At 46.1% G+C, this 15,581-nt stretch overlaps 4 protein-coding genes across 4 annotated transcripts; 3 read left to right on the forward strand and 1 right to left on the reverse strand.

Moving 5' to 3' along the window:
- Positions 1 to 1,497: 1,497 nt before the first annotated feature.
- H257_05753 (hypothetical protein) lies at positions 1,498 to 4,306 on the forward strand (the record flags this gene model as incomplete). Its single annotated transcript, XM_009830722.1, has 4 exons — positions 1,498 to 1,797; positions 3,166 to 3,451; positions 3,842 to 4,038; positions 4,076 to 4,306. 4 exons carry the CDS (start codon positions 1,498 to 1,500, stop codon positions 4,304 to 4,306), a joined length of 1,014 nt encoding a protein of 337 aa, XP_009829024.1.
- A 333-nt stretch (positions 4,307 to 4,639) lies between these two features.
- On the forward strand, positions 4,640 to 5,360 carry H257_05754 (hypothetical protein; the record flags this gene model as incomplete). The annotated part of the gene is made up of 2 exons (XM_009830723.1): positions 4,640 to 4,842; positions 4,895 to 5,360. 2 exons carry the CDS (start codon positions 4,640 to 4,642, stop codon positions 5,358 to 5,360), a joined length of 669 nt encoding a protein of 222 aa, XP_009829025.1.
- A 4,833-nt stretch (positions 5,361 to 10,193) lies between these two features.
- On the reverse strand, positions 10,194 to 11,426 carry H257_05755 (hypothetical protein; the record flags this gene model as incomplete). Its single annotated transcript, XM_009830724.1, has 2 exons — positions 10,194 to 10,648; positions 11,357 to 11,426. 2 exons carry the CDS (start codon positions 11,424 to 11,426, stop codon positions 10,194 to 10,196), a joined length of 525 nt encoding a protein of 174 aa, XP_009829026.1.
- A 1,285-nt stretch (positions 11,427 to 12,711) lies between these two features.
- H257_05756 (hypothetical protein) lies at positions 12,712 to 12,969 on the forward strand (the record flags this gene model as incomplete). The annotated part of the gene is made up of 1 exon (XM_009830725.1): positions 12,712 to 12,969. The coding sequence occupies one exon, from the start codon at positions 12,712 to 12,714 to the stop codon at positions 12,967 to 12,969; it is 258 nt and encodes an 85-aa protein (XP_009829027.1).
- Positions 12,970 to 15,581: the final 2,612 nt, after the last annotated feature.

A 15,581-nucleotide genomic window follows, 5' to 3' on the forward strand; every position in this document is an offset into this window, starting at 1 on the left:
GAGAGAACCATCAGCGCCTGGGAATCCATTTCTGAATCATCGGTGAAAAAGTCGTTCGAAAAGGCTCTACCTCGTATTTTTCAAGTTTGATAATATATGCTCAGAGTACGTAATGAATAATTTTAGCATAGGATTCACCAATCACACGGGGTGAATGAAGTAGTAAACGTCCACATGTACAATTGGAAGAAAATAATTCCAAAACTGATAATTGATGGCTCCATACAACCTCTAAAATTGTTTGATGTGCAACACTTGCGAGTTAATACCGAGTTCACTGTACACCAATTATTCCGGACCAAGAGTGGTAATAGTCAATACATACTTTAATCAAGTTCAACGTAACTGTCAAAATGCGTCATATTAAGCTATCTCAAGATATTCAATGCACTATTTATGACCATGGTTTAGTATAGTCTAATTTGGCTGATTAATCTGAACTATGCGACTGTACTTTTCCTGAGGACTGTTACAACAACAGTACATGTACTACAGTAGAACAGTACATACATAGTAATGCGTACAGTACATAGTATGCTACTTCTTTAATATACAGTACATTGTAACGCACAGTACATTTTCGATTGTGCGCAATACATTAATCAAGTGTAAGGTAAACGTCCGTCATAATAATAAATACATACTTTAACCAAGTTCAACGTACCTGTCAAAATGCGTCATATTAAGCTATCGCAAGATATTCAATGCACTATTTATTACCATCGTTTAGTAATTATGGTATTCTGGAATGCAATCAACAATAGTCTAATTTGACTGATTAATCTGGAAAGTACAGTTCCTTCTGAAGGCACGGCAGGAAAAAAAACGTTAAGGAAAGCTGAATACCATGCAATTTAAGCTGAAAAACGTTAAGGATTTCTACCACTGTTAAATGGGTGAGTACCACTGTTAGTACCACTATTAAACAGGCGGAATGATTACGTTACCTTGTTCACAGAGCTGGCTTTCAAACCTTTCCGCATGTAATGCATTCATTGCTTTGAGAAGATTATTTGAAGACACGGCATCCTTTCGCAAGCATTATTTTATGAAGGTTATTTGAAGACACGGCATCCTTTCGCAAGCATTATTTTATGAAGGTTATTCGAAGTCGTACATTTTGTCGCATACATTACATTAAAAAGGTTATCCGAATGTAAGCATTACATAGGATTCGACAGGTAAATCCCATGGACCTCAATTGGACACATCAATTGAGCGGGGACTACGCTCTTCTAATAGAGACCTTTAGCAAACCCGTAATTTGAAATTCCCGAAATCAAACTTCGGGTTACTCACAGCTACGAACTTCGTGAAGGCCAAATTCCGCTCGGAATTTGGCTCAAATATACGAAATCGCATGTCCATTCCGTATATTTGAACTTCAAATTACCGAAATGTCTAAGTCAATCAAAATACATCAAAATGCAATGGGTGGTGGATTGTGCTTGCTGGGCGTAGATGAACTGTTCTTACATGTACTTCGAATTCACTCCAATGGTTGACACACAACCTCAACCACCAGTCAAGTACGTTGCATGGACGGAAGACCTAGAGGTTGCCCTCCTGCGTGAGGTGACACGAATCGAACCATTAGGAGCAGACCACGGCGAGCTGCTGCAGCGATGGAAGTTGGTTGCAAGTGGCCTTAGTGACCAAGTACCCAAGATCAACTACCGCAGTGCCCGTGAGCATGTTGACGTGATGCTCATGGGCACTGCGGTAGTTGATCTTGGGTACTTGATCTCATGCAGCAAGGAGAGCGGCACGCGGACGCATCTTTACGACTGGTTAATCGTCAACACTTACTAAGCCAATGAACGGGGTTTAATTTGTTAGTAATGGTTTTGGCATCGAAATTGCAAATTCCGTGATTGCTAAAGGTGTAACTTCAAATATCCGAATCAAATTCCCGAAGTGAATTCGAACATAGTTTATTTCGGGAATTTGATCAAATTACAGATTTGCTAAAGGTCTCTAATTAATTCTTGGTTATTCGTCTCACCCTTAGTATCCGGTGGAAAACGTGGGAAGGGGTGTTGACCAACATTCTTCCCCGGGTTGGGCGACAACCCGGTCACTAAATGAACAAAACCTCTATGTATACATGAATCCAAAATAAAATGCTACAGTATTCCGGATATGTCATATCAAGCGGATCGTGAAGCCGAAAATTGGCGGGGGGGGGAACAAAATAGTTGTCGTGCAAGAGCGTGATCGCTACGACATCCCACATCAAGTGCAGATCGGTGCTGAAAGCCTATGGATGATAGTCAGGATGCAAGGCTTGTACACCCTTGTCATAGTAGCAATTTAGCCATAGCAACAAGATGACCAACGCCAAACAGCTTGATATGGCCCCTTAAAACTACTAGTACCACGAAATACAGTTAAAAATGTACCCTAATGAGTAAGCAAGCCAATTCATACTCAAAGAAACTCATGGGTATTGGAGGACCAAGAGAATAAATAACGTTGCTACAGCTATGTCTCTCCAATCCCAACCACTATTAAGTGACCATCCAAGTCCACAAATGGCAACGCCCCCTGGAGCACCACCAACGCAGACCAATCACACATCCTAGCAACGTATATATCGCAATTAAGCCCTCGTAGTGGTGGTTCTGATAGACTTATTGGACCTACAGAACCACTACTACACTGGTGGAAAACCGCATCAGTCATCCCTCCGTGCCTCCCCTATCACATATCCTAACAAGGGCTGTCGCTGTATTGGACCCGTGTACTAGTGACTCTGGATGCATATCGGACCTCCAGAACGACTACTACATGGGACCAATACCGCCATCAGTTCCTTCGTGCCCAACCTAGCTTGGTGGGTCGATAAAGATAACCTTCGACAAATCCATACCACCTAATGATCACCTGAGTGTCGTCGAGTTGTGTGGTTAAAAATGCTAATATTAAAAAATGCTACTCTGGTCCACAATTATTCCGACATTTACTTTCCATTGGCGGAATAAGGCCAAAAATGATCGTATGATCGATCTGATAGGCTTATCGAATAGAATAAACCAAGAGCTTTGATTGGACTATTTCAGCGCTTTCCAGAGTGCTTTTGCTCGAGAATTATGTGGCGCCGAGTGTAACATGATATGCTAAGAGCTTATTTCTGAAACAACACCGTCGTCCTCACAACCACAGGCTCATCTCGCCACTTTCCAATGCCCTCCCCTCACGCCGAGTCTCGAACGCAACCCAGCGGATCTGGAATCCCGAAACCTGCCCGACGACGACCGCCAGGCGGTGCTCAACATGTTGCTCTCGAAGAGCGATGACGGCAAGCGAAAGCATGGGTCAGTTAACGATGTTGCTAAGCACTTTAACTGCCATCGTTCAACTGTCTCAACGATCTGGAACAGCTATAAAGCTGCATGCGCGTCGACCCACATCGGACCATCGCCGACGCTCCCAAATTCGCGCATGAAAGGTATTAGATTATAGAGAATTCATTTTTCAGAGGTAATATTTTCACAATTTATACTGCTTTTACTACCTCCAGACGGAAATAGAAGTACCCTAAGGGGAAAATTTGCATATCTTCCTGACTATTTTTATAAATATAAAAAATCTGAAGACATGCTCATAAAATACAGAAGACAACGTGTTTTCTGGACTAGAAGGTGTAAAAAAAAACAGCACATCGAAATCAACAGGACGATTTAAAATTCAGATACTAAAAGCAAGATAAATTCATACGGATACAAAGATTTTTTATCCGAAAATCAGAATGTCGATCAAGTTTGAGCGGCAAATTGAGTTGCAAAACCCCGCGTTTTCATGAAGGAGCTGACCGCTGACCAGCGACGTGCTGTCATAGACCACCTTCTCGTACGCGTTGTTCAGCACCCGTGCAAGCTGCAACGTGGGGCCATACTTGAAGTGGCTCGCATCTTTGGGCGCAACCCACGAACTATTGGCAAGATATGGCAACGTGCCAACGTGTCGCTTGGTGGCGACAACTTGCCCAGCCGCGAAATGATATGTGAGCACACCGCCAGCATGAAGAAAGGCCGCGTTGGGCGCAAACAAAAGTACATCATGCTTGCGTGAGGTCATCGGCTGCGCCGGAGGGAACTCCTACAAGATTCCGTACATGAAGAAGGCTGCTTTGAAGAAATGTGGCCGCCTACCCGAGTCTGTGTCGCGCGGCAAAGACGTCTACGACGATGGTTGCACACTGCTCGGCCAGGTCGACCTAAGCACCGTCATGCTTGAGCTGTCTCTGCAGACAGCGCGCGACTTGGAAATGATGCGACATCTTCACAGCATTGGAAACTCTTGACATCGATGACCAGGATGAATAAAGAATGTATGTTTTGGAAGGTAATATTTATTTCATTTGAGTCTTTGTATCGAGAAGCATTATTAATAAAAAAAACATTTGTTTTTATTATATTATATTGACCTTTATATGGCTCAGCCTATATATTTATAATATTTCATGGGGCTCTGCTAAGGTACTTCTATTTCCGTCCTTGGCTGATTTTGAAAAGGTACTTCTATTTCCGTCTGGAGGTAGTAGGAAATTGTGGTGCGAAATTGAAGTGGGCTTCCGAGGCGATTGAAGCTGCAATCAAAGCAGTTCCATTCCAAAAAGCGTCAGACCACTCGTGCAATGGCGTTCCATGCCAACATCCCCCGAACGACGATTCTGCGACACATGAAGCGAAACCGTCGCCATCGGTGCAAGTCATCGTACCACCGACCGCTGCTCACCGACGCCAACAAGGAAGAACGCGTCAAGTTTGCGCTGTCCTTTGTCAAGCGAAACCAAGTTTTCGACGACATGCACAACGTCGTGCATGTTGACGAAAAGTGGTTTTACTTGACGAGGGGGTCAAGGGCAAGTTCTACGTGTACGACGACGAAGTGCTGCCCCACCGACAAGCGAAGTCCACGAGGTTCATAACAAGGTTATGTTTCTGTGTGCGGTGGCCCGGCCACGTTTTGATGTTGGGCGCAATCGCATATTCGACGGGCGCATTGGCATGTGGCCCTTTGTCGTCAAGGAGCCGGCGCAACGAAGCAGCAAGAATCGCCCAAGAGGAAGGTTGGTCACGCAGCCGCAGACCGTGACCTCTGAAGTGTACCTGCGCATGTTGACAACCAAGGTCATTCCAGCAATTCAGATGAAGATGCCACTTGCCATGAAGAGGTCGACAGTGTTTATTCAACAAGACAATGCGAGACCCCACGCGCAATCGGTGAACAACTCCGACGGCGATGGGTTGACGATCAAAATGCGGAACCAGCCGCCAAACAGCCCGGACTTTAATGTCCTAGATTTAGGATTTTTAATTCTATTCAAAGTTTACAGTATCAATCAACGCCATTGAATATCGATGAATTGATTGATGCTGCGTTTTGCGAGTTGCCCCACGAGGTATTGACTAAAACTTTGCTTACGCTTCAAAATGTAATGAAGTTGTCGATACAACATCGGGGTAGCAATCAATACAAGTTATCTCACATTGGCAAAGATAAGCTTCGAGTCGATTTGACTCGTTTCAACGTATCGTGTGACGATGACTTTGTCATGGAAGCATTGATGATGTTGAATGCGCGTCTCAATGATGAGGAACACTTGGACGATCTTGTGAATTCCCATAATCAAGCGAGCATCAGCTTGTAGTATAAATTATCCCAAGTCAATTCAAATTCCAAGTTTCCTTGAGTTTCCCCGTTTGAATACAATGGTCAATACTAAAAAATGTTGGAATCAATGTGGACCAAATCAAAACGCCAAATGTCGGAATAGTTGTGGACCATAGTAGTAGTGTAAAAGCCGGATTAGAACTCGGGACCTTTCGACTACGAACCTGAGGCTTTACCGCTGAGCTACCAGTAATAACTTATTTCGTTTGGAACAAACCTTTATGTGATGTATAAATTTGTGCGGTCATTTCGCAATTTTCGTGGCATGGAACCAGCGCCGAAATCGGGGGATTGATGAGCTGCATTGACGGACTACCAAACTTGTCACGGTGGTCAATTTGCCTGCCCTCGGTTTTATGTCTCGGAACTTCTTCCGCACTACGTTTCTCTACGCACCGGCATTTTCCACCAATCATAAGCATACACTTTCGCCTAAGTTTCAGTCTCCTCACTTCTACATTTTCCTCGACAAGCTTAAGTCTCTTCTCTGGCAAGGTCCACTAGGACTACCTCGGTCTTCTACCCGAGTCTTCTCATCGATACTATTTCTGCCTTATTCCTTCTTTCATTTTCTACCCATTTTGCCCCCTTCCCTATTATCTTCACCTCTCCACTACGCCTACTTTCCCTCTACCACTTCTCGTCATTTGACAAAACTCAAGCTGCAACCAACGATCAAAAACATCTATTCTAATGAGACAATCACTTACACTGTAGGTCCTCCATATCATTAGCTTCATCGTTGCGTTCAATACCGGACCTCCAAATCACTCCAGTAGGTAGTTTGTTTTACACTATGCATGAGTCGTCTGCTTTCTCAGTTGAGACCATTCGTACTACCTTCGGTACGACTACTTGTTTCAATTACAATACAAATCTGGTTGGGTCGTTTGTCGTGTACTGAAAGCGAAAAGCGAGCAAAACACAACGTTATACTACGAAGTACTTCGAAGTATTAGTTTACACTAAGGTCATCATACGTACCACTGTGTTTCGCAGTAAACTTGTCTGCGACCATGAATGACTACTCACGGCAATGTTCGTGCACGCAGCGATCAATGTCGATATGAATTGCACGATCTATCGTAACAGAAACCCTATCGACATTAATCGACACATGCACGAATTCATTTCGCAGTCGTAATCACGCGCGTGGAGCATCCATTTATACGAGTTGGAGGGACTTACGTGTTTCTTATGGCTGTTGAATTGCGTGAATGAGTGGCCCGATATCGACGGTCGACTTGTCTAGACCACCAATGTTATTAGGCCACTCATATCTCCGCTCAATGAACTTCCAAGCTATCAACTGTGTACAAATGACCCTCCTAGATATAGACCTGACGACATAGCGCTTGACTTCGAAACTACAGTTAACATCCTTCTTTAAATCCTTTGGTGGCGGCGTTTCGATGTATTTTGGTCCGGTGTTTCGGTGTTTTGCATAGGAGCTGCATTTTCGCCTTAGGATACTAAACAAATACGGTACTATACCTGATGTTTTCTACAATTCTGTAGATGTTTCGATATGGTGCGATCATCCCACTTCATCGTCAACATTTTGTGCCTACAAATTGAACTTCAAGGGCTGTCCTTGAGCCATCTGATGAAATTGGTATGTCATCGCACATAGACGCTCCATTTTATCAGAATTTTGGTGGGTCATAACGTTTTTCATACCCGGCTTAACGATTTTGAGCATTCCTTAACGATTTCATCACGTTACCTTTTCCTGAGTACAAGTACATGTACTACAGTAGAGAGGAATTCCCTGGCAGCAGGACCTCCTACTGCCCAAAACTACCTGTTCTCGGGGAATTGAATAACGCCGGATAAACATCCGGATACGTAAATTTTTGCACAGTAGTTGCACAGATCAGTAGAGTAGAATTTCACACCAAGGGGATCCACAGCCACAGAATTTATCCGTACTTAACTTGAGCTTAACCGGTGTCGTTGTTGATCAATCACTTCGTTTTTTATCTTCACATGACATCGTTTGTTTCGCATGACTATTTGCTCCTTGCCATGGAGATGCATTTCACGGAGGACACTGTCACCTCCGACGACTACATTGTCGGTAGCGTGATCAACAATGTGAAGGTTCATGATTTTGGAAGTTTCGTGTTGCTGCGTGAGAGATTGAATGCATTTTCTTTGAAACAAGGATTTCGTGTAGCACAAAAGTATCGTAACAAAATCACTGGAAAGTGGGTTTGTTGTAACGAGGATTGTGATTTTGCAGTTCGAGCGTCAATGCGTGTGGACAAGTCTGTTTCTATAACTACCATGAACTTGTTGCACAACCACCCCCTTTTTCAAGCCTCGGATGCGAGTCGCCCCCCCGGTATGACGAAGTCTGCGGTGAGAATTATTGTAGTTTTGAATTTATGATAGTTACTAGAACATACCTAATTTAACTTCTAATAATTACATAACTAATTTAATTTATGTAACTTGTCGAGATTCTCGATGCCCTGCAATCCAATCCGGATATTGCAATGTCCTGTACGGACCCGCGTCAGCTCACGGGAAAGTACATCGTCGGCCAGATCCAACGTGTGTGTGGTGAAACCATCTCAACATCGTCTGCGAGCCGTGCAAAGCGCGCGTTGGTCAAGCACTACTATGGATCCGTCGACATGGCGTTCGAAAAAGTTGCCAGCTACTTCGACTTGCTGAAGTCCCGAAACCCTGGAACGTTTACGTCCGTGGAAACAAGAAATGGGTCGTTTATCGAAGTGTCCTTGTGCCGGGTTTTTGCGTCAATGCTTTCCTGCATTGTCAAAACCTCGTTGCGCTTGATGGTAATACATTAACATGTTCCGCTATTAATTACTGTACTTATAGGCGCTCATTTGAAAGACCTGATGAACTAGAACGGTGTGCTGTTATTGGCGACGATAAAGGATCCAATCAACCACCTCGTCGTGCTGGGTAGTGTTGTACTTGAATATACACTAAGTCTAATTTAGGAATCGCCATGGTACCTGTTGAAAATGGCAAACACTGGACTTGGTTCCTGAGGTGTCTACAATCCGCTGGTGTCCTTCTGTCAAGCACTGTGATTGTTTCGGATCGTATGAAAGGTATGAAAATGTATAACTTATTTTTAATTATGCAATTCATAGAAGTAATAAAAGTTATGGAAGTTATGATTGTTACGAAACTTCCAGTACATTTTGAAGTTACGCAGTGTGCGATATAGGCCTCATCAACGCTTGCACTGCGGTGTGCCATGATGCACCTCACCGATTTTGCATGCGTCATATCAAAGCAAACATCAACACGTCCCTGTTCCGATTGGCGAGCAGCGAAGAAGCCGTCGTGTTTAAATTGGCTCGGTCAGATAGCCAGGAAACGTTTTCACGACTCATGGGGCAGATGCGCGCTCTCAATCCAGGTGCATTGACTATTTTTCCTATATAACACACTCGTTATAGACGTTGCTGCATACCTGTTGGACATCCCGATCAAGCATTGGGTGAGATTTGCCTTTCCAAGACCAACCTATGCCAACGTCACTTCGAACTTGAGTGAGTCCGCTAATCAATGGTTGGGCAACGAGCTTCGCAGCTCAGATGCCGTGATGCTCCACTTGAACTTCTATAAGTTATAGAGCTTTTATAACTTACTAGACAAGTGTGTTAACAAAACGCTGACTACATCCAAGAGCGCGACTTGGCCAGAGGACGCCATGACACCAGCCCATCAAAGGTTGTATCAAAACCTCCTCATCAAGTCGCGCAGTATCGAGGTTCGATGATATTATGTCCTTTGTACTTATTCGTATGCAGGTTGATGTGATCCTCCTGGGGAAGTCGTTCTTAGCAATGCATTTCGATCCAAATGCAATCAATATTCACCTTTGGCGTTTTGTGACCTCGAAGCCCAGAGGAGTCAGTGCCGTACTTTGTTTGACACCAAGAAGCCGTGCATCCATGCTGTGCGGTGCTACAACTTGTTACGTCTGGACCCAATGCAGTACTTCGACGACTTTTACTCGACCAAGTGTTTCAAGTTGATATACTCAGGACGCATCGTTCCAATCCTACCCCAAGATCTTACCAACGACCCACTTTCACAAGCGCCACGTGTGTGTGGAGTTGATGTGAACCCATCCAAACCGGTCCAAGCCAAAACGGCGTACGAAGTCTAATGGAATGCAAAACTAAAAGTGAAGTTGGGTTCTTTGAGTACTTAATAATGTAATGGTACAACTTGTGTAACATATGCCACTTCAATAACTTCTTTAATTTAAAAAGCTTCAAGAAGTAGTATTAATAATTGACGTTCAATAACTTCAATAACTTCTCTGTAACGAATAGTATAAGTATATAAATAACTTCAATAACTTCTACAGTAACGAATAGTAGAAGTAGTAGTATATAAATAACTTACATACCCTCTGTAATCTCTAAAAATAACATAACTTCTATTATTTCTACAATTACGAAGTACAAAACATTTCACAGTTAACACTTCAACATGAATACATTCCACTTATAAAGCGTTTATGACAACATTTTTGTCAGTCTGCTAAGCCGTCGAAATTCTCTCGGGTCTGTGCCTTTCGAAGGGGGATTAGGAGCAACAACTGTTGACGGAATGCTGGATGCAGGTGTGGTTGCAACAGCGGCCGCAAGTGGTGGAACAGGGGTGGACGAGGGCAACGATACAGGGGCCGTCGGCGGCGAAAATGCGTAGTCCTCGTCCGCCTCATGCTGGTTAATCATGGGTTGGAGGAGTGCCTTAGGATCACCACTACTCTTTCGACAAAGCGCCAACAGCAAGCGCACTGTGGTTTCACCTTCGAGACGATACTTGAGGACGCTTTTCAACAATTGTACGTCGTCAGGGTGCAAATCTGCGACGCCCTTGTCTTCAAGCACCTTGTCGTTCGCATCGACTTGGCGGCCGTACTGCTTCCGGATATTGCGGTCTCCGGGTGGTCCTTGGTCATGTGCACCTTGAAGTAGGTGTACCACACGACAACGCCACAGCCATCAACCATGGCCAATGACTTTGCATTTTCTGGACACGATTTATGTCCAATCGATCATCGCCGTAAAATGGCAACAAAATGGGAACACGTATTTTGTCACCCCATTATTCGTGATTTTCGAATTCTACTTGGAACAGGCTCTAAAACCTCTGGAAGTGCTCTAACTGGTCGGGGATTATATGATCGTCCAATACTATTGTCAAATCGATTCGAAACTGGATCCCTCAGCAGAATCGAATGTCATACGGTAAGAGAATGGATTAAAGAACCGCCTAAGCTAATCAAAACTCGTTCTGATGAATTTCTGCCAATCCAAACGTCCCTTCGGATTGGGCAAAATCAACTATATCCCAACCTTTGTATTGCATTGTTTGTTCAAGCTTAGATTGGATCAAATGGATTCGAATGCTATTTGGCGAAAGGACTCACAAGTCCATATTTGGGTGAAATGCACAATAACTTCGAGAACTTGCCAAATTCGTCGTATTTCTAGACATGTGGGCAGTCCTTATCAATATTGTATTGTGTATTCTATTGTAAATTTGGAGGGCGAACAATAAATAATTGTACTTCGAAGTATTATATTGTATATATTGTGCAATAGTATTGTCTAATGTACGGTTGTTTGAATTATGCACTATAACCTATTCTAAATGTCAGATTCATCATCACTATCCTCCACGACCGAAGCTTCTTCGTAGGCTTCCTCTTCGTAGGCTTCCTTGTCGGCAGAGGTCACCATGAGTGGATCCTAAGAGATAGGAGAATTCCGTTTGAAAGTCGATTGTTTTGGCAGTGTCATCGGATGCTGTTTGCCGCAGTCCCGCTTATCGAAAGGGAATCGGATTAATATTCCCGAACCGAGACGTGGATAATGTGTGGTAACACAAACGACCCAGAAGACGCTAGCGTGTGCCCAGGGAAGAGTTCTCTTTTCTTTTTAACATGCATTTCCTGCCCTGGAATCGGATTACCCGGAGATAGGGAGGAAGCCATGGCAAAGCACCTTGATTTTTAGGGTGTCCTGCGCGCTCACGACGGCCCTTGAAAATTCTGGCGAGAGATTTATTCGCACCCTCGTTCGTACTCATAACCGCATCAGGTCTCCAAGGTTAGCAGCCTCTAGTTGATAGAAGAATGTAGATAAGGGAAGTCGGCAAAATAGATCCGTAACTTCGGGAAAAGGATTGGCTCTGAGGATTGGGCATGGACGTCTTTTCGGGGAGCTTGGATGGCCTACAATGGAGTGTGTTGGACCTTTCGGGGACCGGCATGGGCCGTTGGTTGGGCTGCCCTTGCTGTACTGGAGAGAATTGTTTATGCGATGAACAATTAACTCAGAACTGGAGCGGACAAGGGGAATCCGACTCATAATTGCGCTCTAACACAAGCACCGTTGCGATATTGACTATTTTAAGAGCTGGATGCTGATCGTAATGCTTCCAGCTGTGTTTTGGCGTATTTTAGATGGGTTCAAGTGATGTAAATCACATTTCGCATCAATTTCTTGTGACCAATTTAGACAATGTATTGGTCAATACAATATATGATATTGAAGCAATAGTATTGTTATTGCGATGACTGAACAATAAATAATAGACATATATTGTATTGCAATTATATATACCTAAATATATTTTTGGTAAGGCCTGCATGCGGGTAAGATGCCTCATGCCAGAGCGAGCTGTGTATGCACATACCATGCTGTATAGGCTGAGCTAGTAATGGACTATTTTGTAGTAACGTGAGGAGTAGTTTTGCTGTAAGTATTACACAGCTCGAGAAAAGCGACATCAAAGTTCGTCCATTTTCGATATATGAGCATGTCGATCGACATACAGTACTGTATCGTCCGAATACCACAAAAACATGCACATGCGCAATAAAAATATTTCATCCGCAAAGTAATACTATTAATAGTACAGTTCTGTTTTCATAGTCAAAGTGAAACGGCGCGCATTTCTGGGAAATACAGGAAATGAACGAAAACTCTCAATCATCTCGCATGTCAACTAAGTCTGTCCCTCATGCAACATGCTAATGATACGCGATGCGTGGGCCTGTTTGCGAGTGCCCAGTCGTTTGAGCTGCATGTGCTGAGGATGCTGCTGGCCTTGGAAGGCATGCAGCTGGCGAGGGTGAGTTTTCGCCGGTTTGATGAGTTCAAGGACGCCATGCGCGTGTGGTATGAACGGGAGCGCTTTGAGCGCTGGACTGTGGGCTTGGGATGTATCGAGTTGTGCAATGACGAGACATTGCTGGAGTTCATTGTAGCGTTCGTGTAGACGCTCGTCGGGCAAGGCAGCGGGGCGGTTAGCCAATTCGCTGTCTAATTTCGCTGGGATTCGGCGACAGAAGCATGGGCGTTTGGATGCTCAGTCTGTCGCGCGGATCGCCGCCGGCTTAAATATGCGGCGCCGAACCCGAGGTAAGGTCTGCTTCAAGTACTCTTCTGGTGCCTGTGCGGTCGCTACCTCGGGGCAGGTGGCGATGTCGACCGCGGCGCAAACGCAGGGGGCCAAGCACTGCGTTGCTTGGCATTGGAGGACATCCCGGCCGCGCGAGTGCGGAATGCATGGGCGGTCATCGCCGATTTGTGTAGGAGGATCCGGTCGGCGACGGTGAAAGTCGCGAAGTTGGAAGCGGCCATGTTGGTTGGCTTGAGTCGCTGGGCGCTGCTGAGCGGCAGCGATGCTGCCATGAATCTGTTGCATGATAGAGACGCGGTGGGACAGGATAGTCTGGATGGTCTGGAGTGTGCGGCTGAGCTGCGCATTGATTCCTCCCCCGCTTGAGACAGAGCCGTCCAGCATCGGGGGAAGGCGGGGGTGTTGGAAATGGACGGTGTAGTGGAGCGAAAAGCCCGTGGACGCCTGAACTGAGGTGTTGTAGGCGAAAACCACGTGTTGTAACGTGACAGCCCACAAAGAGCCGGTCGAGACGTAGTAGCTCCGAAGAATGTCTTCCTGGACACGGTTGGCGCATTCAGTTTGACCGTCGGACTCGGGATGGTCCGAGGTCGACATGTTGAGCAAGGTGTCGCACAGGGCGAAAAGGGTGGACCAAAACTTCGCGGATCGGGGTCCGAAACGATTGATCGAGGCAGGCCGAAGCAGCAGAAAACATTGTCGAAAAGGATGCGAGCGGCGTCCGCGCTGCTCAGCGTGTCCCGCACAGGGAGGGCAATGATGTATTTCAACGCGGTCGACGCAAACCATGTTACCGGTGTTGCCGAGGGCATCGCGCGGCAAACTGAACGTGAAATCCATGCTGATCAACGACCAAAGTTCGTCGTGAATAGGCAGGAGTTGGAGAGGCACCCGAGAAGAGGCGGTAATCTTGGTGCACTGGCAAGCGTCGCAGTGATCGACGTAGCGCACGACGGATTTTTACATGTACGGTCACCAGTACGAGCGCGCCAGGATCGAATGCATCTTGTCGCGGCCGAAATGGCCGCCACTGCGGGGATAGTGGTACGAACGGAGAAGAGTGAGGCGCAGCGCTGTGCGTCACCTAGCACGACAATGCGCGGTGGTGAGCCCACGTTGGGTTGGAACATCAAAAACCCACTAACCATGGCAAAGCGATGCAGAGCCGACGACGCGAGGCGGGGCTTGGCGGAAACCGTTTATGAGGGGTAGCACCACGTCCGTCGTGAGCGCCGCTAGGCGCGAGGAACAGTCGATGTCAAGGGTACGCCGCGAGGAACCGATCGTGGAAACCGGACGACAAAAGACCGATCGTGGTCAGTTCAAAATCGGGGCACCGAGACAGGGCGTTCGCCAGGATGTTGTCTTTCCCGGGCTTGCACTGGACCGAGAAGATGTATTCGGCGAAAACGATATCCAGCGCGCCCATGCGCTGCGAAATGTACGGCATGTCGCTGTGCGTAAGGACGCACGATCAGTATAAACCACAAAGGGTTAGCGCCGAGGAGGTAGATGCGGAACTTGGTGAGGGTGAACTTAATGGAGAGAAGCTCCAAATCGTAAACCAGGTACGCCCGCTCAGCCGCATGAAGTTGGCTGCTCTGATATGAAGTCGGACGAGGGTGACTGGAGGCGTCCAGCTGCGCCAAGCAGCAGCCGATGGCAAACTGCGAAGCGTCGCAGACGACAGAGAATGGTTTGGTGAAGTCCAGGAGCGCCAGGATCGGGACGCGTTGAAGGTTTGAGCTTGACGCCTTCAAAGGCCGACTGACAAGCAGAATCCAAACCCAAGGAGCATCCTGAGGAGAAGCCGAAACAGCGGCTGGGTGATGGCCGCAAAATCGTGCGAGTACTTGCGGAGGTAGGTCGCAAGGCCAAGCCAGCGACGAAGATCCTTGACGGAGGACGGAAAAGGCCACTCCGAGATGGCATTTACCTACCTTGTCGAGGTCAGCCTGGCATCCGTTCACACCCACCAAGTCTCCCAGGACTGGGATTTCGTCGACGCCAAACATGCATTTGGCGAGATTGGCGTAGCGTCCGTTGGCACGGAGGACCTCAAACACCTGGCGGAGGTGGCCACGGTGGACCTCACAATCCGACTGCGCGGGTGAAGCGCAGCTGTGGACGTAGATGTAGTCAATGTACGACGGAGTGAAGTCGCGGAACGCACGGAACTTCGCGGTAACCATGCGGTTGAACGTCGCTGGGGCGTTGGAGAGACCCTGTGGCATGACCAGCCACTCCCACAACATGCCACTCGATGTGGAAACCGCTGTTTTAGGGACGTCGCACAGACACATCATGATTTGGTAGAAACCATCGCGGAGGTCGATGGTCGAGAAGATGGTACTTTAGTTGACATGTCAGTTGCGAAGAGAAAAAACCTGTAAATACTTATTCAGTCAATATATTATTTTCTACAATACCTCGTTCGTAAACTGTACCCATGAAACTTTATAAATCCT

The sequence above is a fragment of the Aphanomyces astaci genome, assembly GCF_000520075.1.
Source record: "Aphanomyces astaci strain APO3 unplaced genomic scaffold supercont1.11, whole genome shotgun sequence".
In the NCBI taxonomy this organism is placed as follows: Eukaryota; Oomycota; class Saprolegniomycetes; order Saprolegniales; family Verrucalvaceae; genus Aphanomyces; species Aphanomyces astaci.